Genomic DNA, 20457 nt, shown 5'->3' on the forward strand with positions numbered 1-20457 from the left:
ACAGTTACCACCTCCTGTCTACAGGTTAGGATCATGAATTGATGGTGAAGAAGTGTGCAAAGTTTCAAAGCCATATGTCAATGGACTTTGAAAATATTTCAGATATTACAAAAGCTTAAACATAAGTGGTTACGCGATGCTCAGGTGACTAGTATAGCTCTACTTATTTTTATCGAAAAGTCGAGCAAAAAAGTTTTAAGATCATGAGTTACTCAAGATAATAAGTTAGCCAACCTTTTGCTATCACCATTTTCTCTAGTTTACGTTTAGCCGCTGCTCGTTCAACAATCTTCTGATCTATCGTATCAGCAGTAACAAATCTGTACACCACTACAGGCTTTGTTTGACCTATCCTGTGACATCTGTCCTGGGCTTGTAAGTCTTGTTGCGGGTTCTGTAAGTTAATGGTAGTTACCAGGAATTTATTACATTAATTTGATAGATAGTGAATGCATTATTCAATGCTTTTAGACAAAACATTGGAAATCTTACTGCTCTTTATCTGTGCATATATGACAGACAGCACTTTAGACTTTTCTCAAAGATTGAAAGTAAATTAAGAGTTATGCAAAAACTTCTATGTTCCCAAAGGTAGGTAAAACACTGAAGAGGCACTTATCTTGGTCAATGACCTATTGTTCTTAAAATTTCCTCAGAATGTGTGTATCAAAAGAACATCTTAGTTAAGTAGCCACTAAGTATGTGACAACATTTCTGATTTATAACAAACAAGCAAATTTGTTGAATTTATATCCCCCCCCGAGTACTGGTTATTACTAACACAACAACTGAAGACATAAGGCTTTATTTATATATTTATCATGGCATAAACAGTAATATTCTTTAAACTTGATAAATATTCAGGGCAATAACAGAGCAATAACTCTGTGTTAAATAGTAATATCTGGAAATGCCAATGAGATGTATGCATACTGCATAACTAATCAAGGGCCATAACTCTGAGTTAAAATGTCTGACCCCAACAAGGCAATGATATGGGCATCTTCTCTTGGTATTGAAGGTTCCCATAAAGTTTTGTTGAATTCCAGCCGGTAGTTGCAGAGAAGTAGCGCGGAAATGATTTTTGCTCTATATGCATACTGCATAACTAATCAGGGGCCATAACTCTAAGTTAAAGTGTCTGACCGGAACAAGGCGACAATATGCGCATTTCCTCTTGGTATTGAAGGTTCCCATAAAAATTCGTTGAATTCCAACCAGGAGTTGCAGAGAAGTAGCGTGGAAACGATTTTTACTCTATATGCATACTGCATAACTAATCAAGGGCCATAACTCTGAGTTAAAGTGTCAGACTGGAACAAGCCGACGATATGCGCTTCTCCTCTTGATATTGATGATTTCCATAAAGTTTTGCTGAATTCCAGCCAGTAGTTGCAGAGAACTAGTCCGGAAGCGACATTCGGACAGACAAAGCCAAAACTATATCCCCCTCCCGATTCCATCGGCGGGGGATAATTAGTAATTTAATTTGTTTAAATTTGCTATTTACCCAGTCACTATCATAGATGATCACAGTATCTGCTGCCACAAGGTTTATACCAAGTCCTCCAGCTCTTGTACTCAATAAGAAAACCCAAGTATCTGGATCTTTGTTGAACTTTTCCATCTAAAACAAATAAAATCTCTCTTTTTTAATTCAAAACTCTCTCAATGCTTAACAAGCTAAAAGTAAGCCTTATGCACAGTACCAGGCCAGCAAACGTAATAATCACAGGCCTTTTTAACATCATATAAGTATCAACCATTTTTAAATATAGTCAAATGAGGATATACAAGTATTTTAGGATGCTTTTGTTTGTCACACTGACACAGTATAGGTCATTTGGCGACGTTCCAGCTTTACTGGTGGAGGAAGACCTCAGGTTCCCTTCCGTGCATTATTTCAGGCATGAACGGGCACCCTAGTAGAACCACCGACATTCCGTAAGCCAGCTGGATAGCTTCCTCACATGAAAGAATCCAAAGTCCCTGTCGGGATTCGAACCCACAGCGGTGAGGGTTTTAGGATGCTATCTGTGAAATTTTCAATGGACTATTCTATTAATCTTTATTTCAAACAAGACCAGTCTATTGCAAAAATTCAGAGAAACAAGAAAATATTGACTTTTATAATTATTACTTTATTTCACAATGATATTAACCACACTAAATATCTTAGATTTGTCCATCTTTTTATCTGGATAAATTTTTGTGATTCTTTCTTACACCTAATTGTGTAAAATTTCTTAACTTCATCAAACTATTTTGGTGTCATTTTATTTAAATTCACTTCATTTTATTTCAATTCACTTCACTTCAACAAATTTTAAATGTTAAAATGAAGTAGCTGTTACCATTTTTTTTAGTATATTTCCATCAACAAAATCAACAAACAACAAACTTACAGATGATTGTCTGTCCTCAATTTTACGGCTTCCATCAAGTCTACAGAAATTTATCTCCCTCATATACAAATAATCCTCGATCAAATCTAGCATCCTTGTCATCTGGGAGAATACCAACACCTGACAAACACAATAACGATATAAGACAGGATCTGATACACTTACCATAGTATGATATAATGTTGATACTTTATAGTGAATTGCTATATTTAAACTTGCACTCTTTTTAAATCAGTACTCAATGGAGAACATGTGGTATTTAACAACATGATACTGTGCTGGTACCAAGTACATTATGTACTGCTGTATTAAGATAAGTCCACCATTTTTTTTACACAGATCAGATAAATCATTCTTTTCTTATCAATAAGGATCAACGTAAAGAAAGTTTCATCAAATATTTGCAATGGCTCACAATGAAATGCCATTTAAAGCTCAATTCTACTTATAACAGGTGGCAAGGCAGACCATTTCTAGCTATTTTTAAACAGTTCCTTTTTCCATTTTCATCAAAATCTGCTCAATGTTCAGGGAGGTCATCCATTTTTTTATACTTCTATATTTATCATCATTCATATTGTAACAAATGGTAAGACTTACCTTATGTCCTCTGCGACGGAGTTCTGTAAGCATTTTATCTAAAACCATCATTTTTCCACAACTCTTCAAAAGGTCTTCATCCACCTTTACAAAAACAAATGAGGAAAACACAACTGTGAGTAAGGAAAAAAATAGTGAAACCATTGGAAAATATTTGAAATAATGTAACTGATACATTTGAGTATATTGATGAAACATATGGTATTTTCCTGTGGTTTTTTCCTTCTTCCCAATAATACATCTAAAATAGCAAGCTTCCTGGGGTAATGGTTACTAACTTTTGCTTAAGTCTATATGAAAACAGTCAAAGCCATTTTAGTTTCCAGGGCTGAACTTTGAATTATTTTTGTAAAAGACCACTAGTTGATGTAATTATCCTAATATTAAAGCTGTGGGCCTTACGATTTTAGACAAGCTGATTCTTAAATATTCTGCTTTTTGTTACCATGGCAAGCAGTTTCTTTTAACATGAAATGGAATTATTTAAACAACTTTGATTTAGGGTTTCATGCAAAGAACATCTCTCCAAATTTCATCAATTATTATGCATTAGTTAGTAGGAGATATCGCAAAAGCTGACCTTAAGTACTTTATGCTCAGGTAAACTAAATTCATTACTATACTTCCCCTTCAAATTTTCATGTAGCATCTAGAAAGTTAACTTCAATTATTTAGCTTTGAGAAGTTACACATACCTTTGGCATGTCAAATTCACCAAGGGGATGTTCTACAAGGTACGGGTGATTACAAATCTTTCGTAGTTGCATCATAATATTTCTTAATGTATAAGACACTTCAGCAGTCTTTACCTCCACAGGCCCTTGCTTCCTAAATACAACATAACTACTGGTAAATATTCACTATATATACAAAACAATTATCAATTAAAACAATCAATATGATGTGTAGATGAAAGGAACATTTTCAAGTCATCTTAACCTTATAGCTGGTAATACTTAAATATGAATACAATCGACTCAATGAAGTATTTGTGTGGAAAGGAATTGTTCATGTTATGTTGAAAAAAAAAAATCAAATAATAACTTTCTGCACAGATCAAATCAATGCTTTCTCTTTGCCAACACAAAACAGCTAGTCATAACTTCTGTTCATCAATTTTTGTTTTGTTTCCGTCATTGTCACTGTGTAGGTCAACCATTTAAAGTTTTATATTTTCCCTTTTATTTGTATGACAATATATCATATCTTCATTTAGCATTTTAAAATCACCCTCCACTACAAGATCAACTTCAATATCACAGACTTACCTAGTGAAGGTCTTCCGACCTCTTTTTGGTCTTTTGAAATCATTCATCTCAATTTCCTTCTGAAATTCTTCATCTTCCTTTTCCTTTTTACAATAATACATAATACAGTTATAAAACATGTTATAAAACAAATGTCTTTGAAATCAAATAAAAGGCTACAGAATGACAGTGGTAGGAAAATAAGAGGACAATACACAGCCAGGAAAATCTGATTGATACTTAAGCACAATTAGTGCCCCTATGATCTGGATATTTGGTCTGTTTCTTAGTTACATAAAGAACTGATATACATGGTCATAAATGGAAAACCCGTCAATTTCTTATGCTTAAATATCTAAAACATCTAACAATCATTTGTATTCATGTACAATGTATGGGTGTCACAATTCATATCACTTTACAATCATGAAGTCTTATTAAATTTAGAAATATACAGCTATCCATCTACCTTGAGAAGGTCTGAGGTTTATACTTATGTCCTGTATACAGGAAGATTGTGTCTCCTTCCTTTAGTAAAAACATTAAAAATGACAAAGTTATCTGGAATGAAATCCTTGTCCAATACTACACCTCTATTCTTAAGCAAAGACATTAACAAATTCACTATACCGTTCTACTTTTGGCTTTCTCAAAAATGGATCTGTTTACAGTTGTTTCATACAGGTCTTTTTGTAATGCAGTCAATGGGCAATACACTATTAGTTCTTTCTTTGGAGGAATTTCTAGATCAACATCAGTTTTCAATCTTCTCAGCATGAATGGAGTCAAAATCTGAAAATAACGGCTGATTAGAACTCTGTTGCCAAAAACACAAAATCTCTGCCTATCTTGCCACTGTTTATCACACAAGAGCAAATCCAAGTTTAACAAATACATTTCAGGCTGCTATTTAAATTTTACATTCAACAGAATGGCATATTCATACTTCAAATCAAGAATTGTTTGTGTTTTTTTTAAAACAATCTGTTTCACATGTCATTTCCCATTTACACATTCTTCACCATTACTATACTAAATAGTTAAAGTAGATTTGTCCATCTTTCAATCTAGACAATACCATTCATTCTTTCTAGTGAAACTTTCAAAATATGTAATGACTGAATAGCAAACAGCCAGGAATATGACCAGATGGTATGGATTTGCCAACTTATCTTGGTCTGCACTAGTCTCTTGAGTAGAAACAGTTACTGCCAGCAGGCTAAGGGTTAAATAAAGCTCTCACCTGGTGTAACATGCCTAAAATGTTGCTCTTTTTTTCTTCTTCTATGATAGCACTGTCAGCATCCTCGTCTGACATCACTGTCACATCAAACCATGCTTCAAAACTGTCATGTAAAATTTAATAAATCTTCATTAAATAACTTGTACAGGTTGTCATTTCAATGCTTTCAAAATGATTTCAGTTTGAACTTACAGCAATCATTTTTGGTTTTATAACATAGAAATATTACAAGATTCCAAGTTTTATGGCATTAAATGTTTTTGAGACATAATTTTGGCCTACAGCCATCATCTCCTAATGACAACCCTGCAACTTTTTTATTTCAGTGTGTAATACTTATCTAAAAAGCTGGTTAATAGGAAATTTTGTTGCTTAAGGTCATATTTACACTAACTTGATGCATCAATGTGGAAAAATTTACTGAATTTAGAGCTGTGAATGCAGGGCTGGCAAAATCAATTGCCATATTGCCCAGGTTGCCCAACAGCCTGTACGGACAAGTGGAAACTTTCAAGAATTAACTATGTAAATAACATGGACAAGTTAAAAATTGTCTGAGATTAAAACGGACAAGTAAGTCAAAATCAGATTTTGCCGGCCCTGGATTGGAAATCAAAGCATAGAAGTTATGACAGTTGACACAAAATTAGGAACATTGATAATAATAATACTAAAACACAGAAAAAATATGAAATATGCGAACTTTAAAAGTGAATTGGTTTACAATAGAAGATACATAATACAAGTGTTTTTTTATCTTCAGAATGCACAGGAACTTTTTTCCAAAAGAGATTTTTTTGAAGTTTCTTGCAAAAAGTCAGATTCTTTAGAAACCCATCTGAAAACTGGGGTTTTCAGAAACAATTTAACAAATTTTTTGATTATGCAAAGAGCTGGCCTTTTTTCTACAGAAATTTTCATTGAAATAAAACACATTCCTTAATGTTTCACCAACAGGGATCTATAATTAAACACCTACCTTCCCAGATCATCAAATATCTCTGGTAATAAGAAGTTTAGCATTGACCATAGTTCAGCCAGGTTGTTCTGTAATGGTGTTCCTGTCAACAATAATCTATGAGCCGTGGTAAACACCTTCAGTTCCCTGGAAATAGAAACAATATGATTATTTAAAGGAGATCTCTCAGTTCCCTGGAAATAGAAACAAAAAGATTATTTAAAAGAGGTCTCTCTCACTTCAGTCTTTCCTTATATTATAGTTAAGATTTTATACACTTTTAGATATAGAGCTGAGTGAGTAAACTTTTCATTAATTTCACGAGGATTCATTTTTCAACAAAAAGTTGTTCTTAGTTAAAAAATTAGTAAACAAACAATAACATGTTTGAACTTCAGTGTATCCCCAAATTTTGAAATGTACCCCTGATTTTTAATGACAGGGGGTACATGTACCCTAACATTTGAAACTTTATGGCATTAAAGAGTCTTAACAAACCAACTGAGACAGGCAGACTTCTAACAAACACCAACACTTAACCCACTGACCATGATACGTTCAGGTGAGCTAAAGTCCAATATTACATTCTATACAGATTTTTGTTTTATAAAACTTTAAATCGTACCTTGCCAACCTACAATGCCTGTTCTTCATCCGATGTCCTTCATCTATGATCATGTACGTCCAATCAAACTTGGTCAATGCTGGTCTGTCCAGCATAGCAACTTCATATGACGTGATCACAACTGGATGTATAGTTACACCTTCCATGATTTTGTGTTTTTTCCTGATATCCTTCAGGGAAAGGTTTCTAAAATCTTTTGAGCCATGGTGAAACACCAGAGGGAGCTGAAATAGATCATGTATCAAAACATACTTGTTTCCTTTTATTCCTATGAATTTTCAATGTGCATAAAGTTTAAAAGTCAAAATTTCTTTCTGACAATACAAACACGAAACATAAATGTGTAAAACAGATGTACACAGCTGTTTGTCACCAATCACAGCAGCTACAGTGTAAATAATGCAAGTTACAGCCTTTTTCCTTTTCTTAGCTCTCTGCAATTTTAATAACAAAATCTCCTAAATAACACATACTGTTAAAAATTCAAAGAAAGGCTATAAAAGTCTGTTATCAAAATTAAGCTGTTTGTAGAAAGAGATATTCTTACATAAGGTGCAAATCGTTTAAACTCCATTCTCCAGTTTGGTAGAGTTGACAATGGTGCGACAACCAGGAAAGGACCAGTGGCTCCCATGGTAACAATCTGAGTGATCAGTGCTATACACTGGATGGTCTTTCCTAACCCCATCTCATCAGCCAACATTCCATTTATACCATTCTCATATAAAACCTAAAATAGTCAAAATAAGCAATTATCATAGTATTGCAAGCAATCCATAAGTCCCCTACTGGTAAGAGCCCAAGCAACATTCTGAAGGGTCATTGGCCATTCACTTAGGTTCCTATTTTAAGTAAATTTGTTGAAAAAGTTCTTTAAAAGTGATCACAGGAAACAGTTTTTATGTACAGACAGACGGACTGAAGGACACTCTAAAGTTATTTTTTAAACATCCCTGTTATCAAAATATAACATTTTTAAAATCCTATCATGATTGAAGAAGTTGGAGTAAAAATTACCAATTTCTCAAAAAAAAGTCTAAGTTCAAAAGGGGCATAATTCTGGAAATAGTCTTGCTAGAGTATTGAATACTCACAAATGTTGAGTGACAATAAGAAACATTTATATGAAGTTTGAAGTAATACATTCAGAAAAAGAAGTTATTAAAAAAAACAATGTTTTTTTCATGAAAATTTTAAGTTCAAGGGAGGTAATTCTGATAAATTTTGTGCTAGAGTTGTAAAACCTTGTCACATATGATGTGGTTGATGACATCAACTTATATTTAAAGTTTGAAGAAAATACCTTAAGAAATAAAGAACTTATAGTGAAAAAAACTTAAAAACTAGAATCAGAAATCTTGAAATTCAGTCTATTTGTTGCCATAGCAACCAGAATTTTCAACATAGGAAGATAAAAAAGGATGTGCATAATTTCCATACTGCCATCTACCCATATGTCAAGTTTCATAAACATATTTTCAGTACTTTTTGTGTTATCACTGGATCCAGGTTATGTGTAAAATTTGCCATATTTTCAGTCTATTTGTTGCCATAGCAACCAGAATTTTCAACATAGGAAGAAAAGAAAAAGACGTGCATTATCTCCATACTGCCATCTATCCATATATCAAGTTTCATAAAAATATTTTCAGTACTTTCTGCGTTATTTCGGGATCCAGGTTATGTGTAAAATTTGCCATATTTTCAGTCTATTTGTTGCCATAGCAACCAGAATTTTCAACATAGGAAGAAAAGAAAAAGACGTGCATAATCTCCATACTGCCATCTATCCATATATATCAAGTTTCATTAAAATATTTTCAGTACTTTTTGCGTTATCGCGGGATCCAGTTTTGTGGACGGACTGACGGACGGACAGACGGACGGACAGACAGACGGACGGAGGGTAAACCTAAAGTCCCCTCCGGTAAACCGGTAGGGGACTAATAAGTGTCATACCATACTTACAACTTTGAATCATGTACATGGTTTTAACATACTTTCATTTCAGCTTGATTGAGAAATAAGTTACAAATTATATTAATCATTTGAGTCTGCTTTCTGGAACTCACCAGGGTCATAGGCTATAAAGAAATTTGCTCATCTCATGTATCTTACTGGTCAGAAACTAATACAGAATGTACACTGAGAGATTCAAATCAAAAATGTTTTATATAACCTGCATACAATAATGGTGTGTGAGTAAACATCATAATGGCCAGAATAGGGGGCTAAAACCCCAAGATCTTTGCATTATTTACATACTTAAAAGGATATTCAATACATCAGAATTTTTTACCTGGATAGCAGACAATTGATGCTAGCAAAAAATAAGAAGCATCCTGGTAAACTATAAACAGGAAATGAAACTGATTTTTCTGTTGTTTTATTCAGCATAAGAAATGGTAACAGTAAACTTACTTTAAGCCAGTTGAGGCCCTCTATTTGGTATTTTCGTAGACTTCCGCCGGAAAATAGAGCTGGACGTAAAATAGTGCCATCATCTGCAACATCAGCTTTACCCTGAAATAACTCCCCTTCTTTCTTAATTTTTCTTTCCTAAAATATACCAGAAAACCAATAAATCATATGTGATGACTGATGACATAAAAAGATATCGCAAGATAGTAATTTCAGACAAATTTATAAAATTCTTTTGCAATGGCTCTGGAAAAAAAAAATATTCAGTTTCAATAGATTTTTTTTCAAATGAGAAAGATGTCAACTCATGTAAAACCCCATATAAATGTAGATATCCATGTATGTATGCTGCATTCATACCAAATATAAACCATATAGTCAATGGAAATATAAGATAAATGTATTTTTAGTCCTGATGACCATAAATAAGACCCTTATAAATGGTGAAGGTTCATCTAATGTGCTTCTATACATTCTACCTCAGAAATCCTTTAGTTATCTGGTAACCTTCTTTCAATGTGAATCATTATCAATTAATGGTCACATACATATACTTATCATGGTTATAACAAATGCCAAATGTTTGCAAGCTATATTGTATTAGTACTTTATATATACATACTAAACTATAACACATAAAAACATCTCAGACAATAACTTTCTATAAACAATTCAAGCCTGAAAAACACAAATTCAATAAATTTTGTGACTGAAATTCAAACAACTCACAATTTTGATTTCTGTACTTTTATCTTCATCTTCCACTTTTCTCTTCTTGAACTGTGAATAATCAAAATTAAGTCAAAAAAACCTACAAAAATATGAAACCATTGCCATCATATTTCAACAAGAACCGGTTGAACCGGGTGATGCTCCCCGAGAAGGTTCTGGACACAGGAAAGTATAAAAAAAATTAACAAAGGGCAAAAACTCCAAAATTAGGCAAAGCGGAGTTATGTTTTTTTGCACTGCACTTCTATTCAATGAGATCTATCTATCTATAAAGTTTCCTGATGATATCAGAGTTATGTCCCGGGTAAAAGTCAAAGTGTAAAAATGAACAAAGGGCAATAACTCCAAAATTAGACCACACTTTGTTTAGGTTCTTAAAGCATTGCAATTCTATCCAATTATATCTAACTACCTACAAAGTTTCATGTTGCATATCTCTAATAGTTTTAAAGTATTGTCCAGGATAAAAGTCAAAAAGTAAAAATAAACAAAGGGCAATTACTTCAAAATAAGGCAAGGCAGAGGAATGATTCTTAAGCACTGCACTTCCACCCAATGAGACCTATCTATCTACAAAGTTTCATGTTGATATCTCTTATAATTTTAGAGTAATGTCCCAGACAAAGTCAAAGTGTCAAAATGAACAAAGAGCAATAACTCCAAAAGTAGGCAAGGCAGAGTTACGGTTCTTGTGCACTGCACACCTACTCAATGAGATCTATCTACCTACAAAGTTTCATGTTGATACCTCTTATACTTTTAGAGTTATATCCCGGACAAATTTCAAAGTGTAAAATAAACAAAGGGAGATAATTCAAAAATTAGGCAAGGCAGAGTTACGGTTCTTGTGCACTGCACACCTACTCAATGAGATCTATCTACCTACAAAGTTTCATGTTGATACCTCTTATACTTTTAGAGTTATGTCCCGGACAAAGTTCAAAGTGTAAAATAAACAAAGGGGGATAATTCAAAAATAAGGCAAGGCAGAGTTACGGTTCTTGTGCACTGCACACCTACTCAATGAGATCTATCTACCTACAAAGTTTCATGTTGATACCTCTTATACTTTTAGAGTTATGTCCCGGACAAAGTTCAAAGTGTAAAATAAACAAAGGGGGATAATTCAAAAATAAGGCAAGGCAGAGTTACGGTTCTTGTGCACTGCACACCTACTCAATGAGATCTATCTACCTACAAAGTTTCATGTTGATACCTCTTATACTTTTAGAGTAATGTCCCAGACAAAGTCAAAGTGTCAAAATGAACAAAGAGCAATAACTCCAAAAGTAGGCAAGGCAGAGTTACGGTTCTTGTGCACTGCACACCTACTCAATGAGATCTATCTACCTACAAAGTTTCATGTTGATACCTCTTATACTTTTAGAGTTATATCCCGGACAAATTTCAAAGTGTAAAATAAACAAAGGGAGATAATTCAAAAATTAGGCAAGGCAGTTATGGTTCTTGTGCACTGCACACCTACTCAATGAGATCTATCTACCTACAAAGTTTCATGTTGATACCTCTTATACTTTTAGAGTTATGTCCCGGACAAAGTTCAAAGTGTAAAATAAACAAAGGGGGATAATTCAAAAATAAGGCAAGGCAGAGTTACGGTACTTGTGCACTGCACACCTACTCAATGAGATCTATCTACCTACAAAGTTTCATGTTGATACCTCTTATACTTTTAGAGTTATGTCCCGGACAAAGTTCAAAGTGTAAAATAAACAAAGGGGGATAATTCAAAAATAAGGCAAGGCAGAGTTACGGTTCTTGTGCACTGCACACCTACTCAATGAGATCTATCTACCTACAAAGTTTCATGTGGATACCTCTTGTTGTTTCAAAGTTATGTCCCGGACAAGAAAAGGGACGGACCGACCGACGGGAAGACGGACGGACAAGGCGGCGACTATATGCTCCCCCGAAATTTTTTCGGGGAGCATAATAAAATATTGAGATTTGTCCGACCGTTGGTCTAAGTAGGCATGCTCTGAAAATGTTAGTAGAGGCCATTATGCTAAATGTCTAAAGGTTTCTGACAAAAAAGATATTAGAAGATTTTAATTTTATCGGTGGAGTTTTTATGTGACACTAAAACAGCACAGGTCATTCCAGCTTAATTGATGGAGGAAGACCTCAGATGCTCTTTTGTGCATTATTCCAGACACAAGCTGGGACCCGAGTAGAACCACAGATATTCTGTAAGCTAGCTGGATGAAAGAATTCCATTACGCTTACGAGGCTTGAACCTACAGTGGAATTGGGCGAGTGATTTTAAGTCAATTCAGCCATTGACGCCCCAAGGATGGCTATTTAAAAATTTAGGGGACCACTCAATGATGTTACAAGAATACTTTTAGAGATGAACATAAAATATTTATTGCCTCCTATTATCCCAAAGACAATTTTTATCATGAAATATTAACAATTCAATCCCAAATTCACTTTCCATATCTTACCTGGAAAATGTTTGTGAGCAGTTTGGCACCTTGTGGTGATTGTTCATTATAATCCATGTTCTTCCTTTTTCTGCCTTTCTTTGACTCTGTATCTAAAATGAGTACACACATATGTTACATTATGAGTAAATCATCTCCACTGATCAAATAAAAAATGTATTTTATTCAACTTACACTTTTAAATAATATCTTAAAATATTCTGTGTATTCCAATATTAAATAAATATCATTTACTGAGTACCATTTTTTTAAACAGCACAACATACATGTTTGACCTCTTCATCATGATTTTAAAACTTCTGTATAGATCCACTAGACAAAACAACATTCCAAATATTTATGCTCTATGTAATGCAGTGTTACAATCTACCCAATAAAAGTCTAGGTAAACCAAGATCATTTTAACCTGCGTATTGCAAGGTCCTTTCATAATCAGGTTTGTCTACAAGTACAATCAATATATGGACATTCCCCCACAATTGCAATTCTGGATCACTGATAGATTTAAAACTAAGTAGCAAACTTTTAACATGTTTTGTAATCTGTTCTTAACAACAATAATAAAATAACATAACAACAACACATATTAAACAACAAACAGAGAACAAGAACAAAAGCATAACACAAGCTATCCAGCATATATTTCATGAGTGCATGAATCGCCTTAAAGTGAAATGTTGGATATTTCTACTTTTATTAGTAATATTTATTTAATTGGAGATTAAGTAAGTTGTATGTAAGTATATGAAAGCTGTTGCAGACAACTAGGTTATATTTCAAACTGAAATACAATTTGTGTTGAGAGCCATCCATATCACTCAAAAGTTATGCTCGGATGCTTTTAGAAACATTTTAAAATCCAACAAAAAGAATGCAGGCAATATTATACATATGACTAACAAAGAGGGTCTTCTTCTGAGTTTTCCTCAAATTCTTCCTCGTTAGTTTCATCTGGTATAAGTTTACTTCCTAGGTATACTCTCAAAGTTTTCACAAAATCTGTGTATAGCAAATCTTAACAAGATTAAAGGGACTCCACTGATTTTTTTTTTAAATGATAGTACTGGAAATATTTTATTTGGGAGATTTTTTATACCATTGATTTGGTGGATATCTATACCAAAAACTTGTGTACAAAATTTACAAATTTAAAGATTTTGCAAATATTGTTTGTCTTACAATGTCTTGTGGGTATAGAGAGAGTAAATACAGAAATGTAATTGTGATATTAGAAAATATATATGCTCTTTACAACAGCGACTTAATATTCGCGATCCATAATATTGTTTTAAAGTTTTTGTCTCTGTGAAACCACTATCCTTATGCAAATGCTAAATACTGTACCCATGGAAGTTCTAGGAATGCAGTAGTTTTAAATCTTTTGTATCTTAATTTTTTTTACCTCCTTGTGGGGCTTCAAGTCACACTAACTTTGTAAAATGTCATTTGGCAACATACAACCCTTAACAGTGGAGTAAAATCTCTGGTGCATTCAAATCATTATTTTATAATGCCCATGCAGGCATAATAGTACAAATACAACATTTCATAAGTTAATCTTTTGTTTGTTTGTTTTGGGTTTTACGTCACATCAACACAGTATAGGTCATATCGCAACGTTCCAGCTTTACTGGTGGAGGAAGACCTCAGGTGCCCTTCTGTGCATTATTTTAGGCACGAACGGGTACCTGAGTAGAACCACAGACGTTCTGTAAGCTAGCTGGATAGCTTCCTCACATGAAAGAATCCAAAGTCCCTGTAGGGGATTTAAACCCACAGAGGTGAGGGGCAAGTGGTTTGAAGTCAATGACCTTAACCACTCGGCCACAGACCCCCCCCCCCCCCCCCCCCATAAGTTAATCTCCTCACATGAAAGAATCTCTAGAATCAAATAACACATAACAAACCATACTTCTCTTCTATATCTATAAGCAACTAACAAAAGACTTTGCTTCAAGCATTTACAACAGAAATTACAGTATTTTTGGTCTGCTTTATTATCAATCACAAAGGCCTGCTCAAATATATAACATGCACATATAATCTCATAATTTTATAATACTATATTAGAATACAGTCAATACACGTACACAAAAAAAACCAAAATGTATTTCTTTATCCTTTACCTTCTTCTTCTGGAGGTTTCAGACTGTTTCTAGTTTTCTTTCTAGTAAAAGTATTCTCTTTATCTGCAGTAGGAGAACTTTGTTCAGTATTTGCTTCAGTCTGAGAACATGTTCCTTCATCATCAACTTTAGCTGCCTCTACTTCAGGAGTTTTATTACTGTCTACACCTGCAGTTGCTGGTGAAGTTGTTGGAGTATTGGTTTTTGACATTCGTTTAGGAATTGGTGCTCGAAGTTTTAATGATCCCCGTGTTTTTCTAGAGTCTGTTGTCTAAAAGTAGTATAAAACACTCACTGCCAACCATAAATAAATCACAACTGTAATTGACACCTAGTTTTTTTTTTCTTTATTACTTTTGCTTTCTCGAAAAAGTTCAAGTTTAGTTAGTCTCTAGACTAAACACTTGATAGTGGAATAAGCACTGGTCTTTGAAAACTTGACAATCAAGAAAGGGGCATAATTTTTCATGTCAAATTAAATCCCTATCTTCTTTTGAAACAGTAATCATATGCTCAAATACAGTTTTTCTTAGCTATCAAAAATACTGGTTAAAAACAGTTCCCAAACAAGAAATGTGTCCATATGACATATAAACCCCCACATTCCACTGTTTTATCAAACAAATAAATATGCCCACAAAGTAGCAGGAGCAATTAAAATGTTGTTAACAAATTCAACAACTTTGTTACATAAAAAATTCTTTCTAACAATGGCCCTACAGATGACACTTGAGTAACTTTCACATCAACACTTACAGATGCTGATATCAAAATAAATAATCACACACCTGTGATGGTTCAGTGCCTTGTTTGTCCTTTTCTTCTTTCTTTTTCTCCTCTTCCTTGGCCTGTTTCTGTAAATCAACAAATTAACTATGAGGAAATTGTTTGTTTCATTTTATGCCTTTTTCCAACACTATTTCAGTCATTTAGGCGGGTAGTTTCCTAACCATCGTTCCAGGAAAGTTACTGGTTCTTGTGCACTGCACTTCCACTCAATGTGCTTGACCAGTGTATGAAGTTGTATTGAATTCCACAATTAATCTTCAAGTTATGCTCCGGACAAGGAAAATGCAACGGACGGCTGGACCGACCGACCACCGAGTGACTCCTATCCCCCCCCCCCCCAACTTTGTTTCAGGGGTATAATAAATTTTAACATTCTATGATTTCTTTTTACAGACAAAATTTCAAAGTGATGAATAACAGTTCTTTATTTGTCAAATCTTTATCATGAAATTTTGTATTTATTTAATTACAACAAAAGGATTAAGAACAAAATATATTTAAATTTTTCTCTAGAAAATTAATGTTGTCAAGTTATCAGGGAAAATAGCCCTTAACATTTATATATCCTTGAAGATACATTAAATTAAAAAAATCCTACATTGATAAGTCTTTCTTTTCTCTTCTTTTCTTCCTCCCTCTGTTTTTCCATACGTCTAAGGAGATATTCTGTATACATGTTACTCTTCATTAGCAGATACTGAAGACGTTTATATCTCTCTTCCTTCGTGTTTTGATCCATATGCAACCATAACTGAAGATAATTATTACAATGATCCATATGTAACCATAACTTTAGATCATTATTACAATGATCCATATGTAACCATAACTGAAGATAATTATTACAATGATCCATGTAACCATAACTGAAGATAATTATTACAATGATCCATATGAAACCATAACTGAAGATAATTATTACAATGATCCATATGTAACCATTACAGAAGATAATTATTACAATGATCCATATAAAAGCATAACTGAAGATAATTTGTATTTAATACTTTATCTTAAGATACAACTTGTCTAAAAATATCACATTCTAAAACAAAATCAAGGTCACACTTTTCTTACTAAATCCAATACAAAATGGTAATAGTCAATTCATCAATCTCTTCAACTCACATGAGTGAGGACTTCAGACACAAATGCATATCATTAATTTCAAGAGAAAGTATCTGTTATTGAACAGACAAAACATGCATGCAAACCATGTTGATATATATAATTTTACTTGGGTGCCTGCATGTTGCATGTACATAAAATAATGAACTGAGAGGCCTTCCTGAAAAGGTGCCATATGACCTTTACAACCAGCTTAGCTGAAAACTACGTAACTACTTAATATTTTAACAAGTTACAAACCTCTTTTCTTTTCTGAATTTCAGCTTCCTCTTCAGCCTCCCCCTCTTTTTCATGTTTTGTTTCCTCTTTAATCTCGCTCTCTGTAATCATTTCATCATTAGGGTAGCTTGATACTGACTCTGCACTCTCCATACCTACTGACTCTACATCCCCCGCATCGACTGATTCTAAAACAAGACAATATGAAAGTCTTGAAAATTATTTTAATCACTAAACACATTCTATCACAAATCAAAGCGAAATTAACGGTTCAAAAGATGGACAAACTTCTTAAAATAAAGGTTGTTTTAAAGAGCCCAGATTTCTTGAATACCTTAAAATTCTACCCAGTGTGAGCTATACCAAAGATTTTTGTTTGATATCACGGATTTGTTTTCCATGCGGTATGCATTGTGAACAATGAACAAATAAGAATGGGGACCACCTTGATGATCCAATTTACATGGTTAAAAATAGGAAATACAGTTAAGCAGATGAAAAACAACTTCAACACTCAATGACTGACCTGGTTCTATTTGAGAAAGTTCCTGGCTGTAGGAATGCTATTCTTAACCTGTGTTATGACTTATATATCAAGGTTCTGTATGCATTTTTTAGACATGTGTATTTCCTTACTTAACCATCATAAGGTTTCTTACTGTGTCACAGTGTGAGTTTAATTGTAAATGAGGGTTACTAGATTGCACCTCGATTTTTATCACACAATACAATCATGTTTGGTAAATAACACATCATGAATGGAATTCATTGACATTCTGATATACTGGAACATACCTGTTCAAGTTTAAACAAATAAATATATGCCTGTACTCTTACTTGAAAAAACAATTAAAAAACAAATAAAAAACAAAAATAATTTGTTATCAATATGCGTAAAAAACCCCTGAAATAATGATAAAATAATAAAGACTATTCTAGAGTTCTTACATATAATATGAACAAGGTTTCACAATAAACCTGTTTGACTCAAGGTAAAAAAAATCGATCAAAGCACCCGATAAGTGACTGAATGTCTATGACAACATTTATAACAATAAAGGAACATTTTTAAGAAGATTGAGTTTTTCTCAAAGGGCATATATCAAATGTTGACAGTGAAGCAGCAATCAGATTATCATGGGAGTCATACCTAAATTATCCTGTTCTGAGCCATATTTGCTACAGGCTTCTTCTCTAGGAGTATCAGCTTCATTAATTGCTGGTTTAAACGGGGACTCCAAACCTACTTCACACACTGTACTCATTTTTCATAAGACACTGAAATGAGCAAAACAAATGTATGGTTAACAACATTTTTCTATAAAAAATAGAAAAATTTACATATTTTTTATTTTCAATTTCTGTATCTATTTTCCTTACCTACAGCAGAGAGGTACAATAGGATGACAATATTTGGGACAATTTCCTATAGGGCTACAACATTTCACCAAATGTTCGATTTTATATGATTTCAATTTTAACCACCCCTGATTTGATTGTATGTCACATTACTATTTTGTCTTCAGTTAACAATTATAAATTCTGCTTGTTTGCTCTTACAAGTGAGTGGCCCTTGACATAGGTTTCTTCTTCTTCATTTCTTTTGTTGTATAACCATTATTCCCTGCGGTCTGGAGACCGCAGGTGTATTGGTACGCGTTTAACTTTTGAGGCATGGAGGAGCACGTGACCTGTTTTCGGTACATGGAGGAGCATGTGATCTGTAAACCGTACATGATTGGTTAATTGACCTTTTCGAAAACCTAGCTAAATACCGTTTGCCGGTACGTTACGGATTTACCTCCGAATTACACCTCATTAAGAACAAAAAACTAATTACGTGATATTTCTAATTTTCTATAATTATTTACCTTTTAAGGTAGAAAAACTTTAATGATGTGTTTGAAAATTATCAATGTTTCTTTAATTTTTACAAACAATAAATTGTTTATACTGAAAATCTACAAGATAAAAATATACGTAGTGGCATCTAATAAATAGAGATATTTTCTGTGTAAACTTGTGTGTTTACTTTTCTTTTGCTAAAATGGTAGGCCTATTTAATCATTTTCTTAAAATAAATAATTGTTTTATGTTCGATCTTCTCTGGTCTTCAACGGTCACCAGTCACCAAAGACCTTCTTCTATATTGATCGATTATTGTCAACTATATTCATGATGCAAACGTTTATTTATTCCCCCCCCCCCAAAACAATGTTGAAAATAGTTAAATGAAATATCTTTGTATCATTAAAAATGTTCCCCGCAGGAAACCATTTTACTTGTCTCAACTTATTTGACTTTTTATTACTAGTAGTGTTTATGAAAATAAAAATTGGTCTGTTTAGTAAACACTTCTATTCAAACCAAACTATCACAGTTATATGATTAGTACACTTAAATTTAAACATCTGACATTTTTACAAACTTAAAATAGACTTTTTTAACACATTAACATCAGAGCTTTCTTTTCATGTGTTGCATCAAGTTAGTTGTACTTAACAACTTCTGACATGACACGCCTCAAAACATATCTTACGAGTTACATGTTGCTTTGTTTAATTTTTCACCCCTACTTCCTTTATTTAATTGTTGAAGAATATTTTAGATTTATTATTTTTCTACTTTGATGTTTGAAGTCATTCTGATATGTTTACCAAAAATACAACACAATGTGCTCACTAATTGGATAACCAAGATAAATAAACAATTGCACGTAACATAATAAAGCGGTAGACTAGTCAGACAGGGACCAAAAGTTGTATTAATTCTGTGCTTATTTCTGGTTGTAAATCATATCAAAATACCAGTTTTCGATGTATCGCAACAAATCGTTGCACCTCTAATTTCCTAGCCATTATCTTGTTGGTAGGCAAATTAGAAAGGCAATCAAAAGAATCTGAGAGATATAAATCAACAACTGCACAGGGAACTTTTAAGTGCAGGGCATTTTTATTCTATCACATGGGGCCAATATAAGGCTCCAATTTGCAATCTAAAATATGTCCCCCCCCCCCCATCATAAAAAAATTCCCAACAATAGCCTAAAAAATTACACCGATGCAAATTCTGGGAAAATTTGAACTGTTCCTTATAAGAAATGATAAGTTATATTATATTGGTCATGCACTACATGTAGGTTTCAAATTTTTTCCCAATTTATGCTGAGTGCGAATAACCATAGAACAGACTTCATGATCTTTCACAACAAAAGTGACCACATCATCTGGGAATCGAAAATGGAAGACGGTACTGTTTACTTCATAGTTCACGGGGTGTCTACAAGTAGACGTTAATAACACAGAACAGCTTTGATCAAAATGATATGACGAGAAGATCATGAACAAGACGATAAATGGCATCCAAGTTGACGGCAGACAGACGTTTCACTATTGAGACGGTTCATACCAAGACGTTTCACTCCCTTTTTATACTAAAAATATTTTGATACTTATGATATACCAAAATAGACCTCAAATATTGAATTGAACTAAAA

At 33.4% G+C, this 20457-nt stretch overlaps 1 protein-coding gene across 2 annotated transcripts; it reads right to left on the bottom strand.

Annotated features, from left to right (window-relative positions):
• Positions 1–234: 234 nt before the first annotated feature.
• On the bottom strand, positions 235–18239 carry LOC132738614 (lymphocyte-specific helicase-like; the record flags this gene model as incomplete). Of its 2 annotated transcripts, XM_060726167.1 has the most annotated exon segments (20): positions 235–394; positions 1511–1627; positions 2406–2525; positions 3006–3089; positions 3701–3833; positions 4274–4356; positions 4883–5044; positions 5496–5598; positions 6475–6600; positions 7079–7302; positions 7626–7808; positions 9500–9637; positions 10229–10279; positions 12700–12791; positions 13600–13698; positions 14826–15096; positions 15614–15679; positions 16213–16365; positions 16983–17149; positions 18112–18239. In XM_060726167.1, coding segments are annotated over 20 exon segments (2647 nt in total), but the record flags the coding sequence as incomplete, so codon positions are not given.
• Positions 18240–20457: the final 2218 nt, after the last annotated feature.

The sequence above is a fragment of the Ruditapes philippinarum genome, unplaced genomic scaffold (genome assembly GCF_026571515.1).
Source record: "Ruditapes philippinarum isolate M1 unplaced genomic scaffold, ASM2657151v2 ctg16046_1_1_1_1, whole genome shotgun sequence".
In the NCBI taxonomy this organism is placed as follows: domain Eukaryota; kingdom Metazoa; phylum Mollusca; class Bivalvia; order Venerida; family Veneridae; genus Ruditapes; species Ruditapes philippinarum.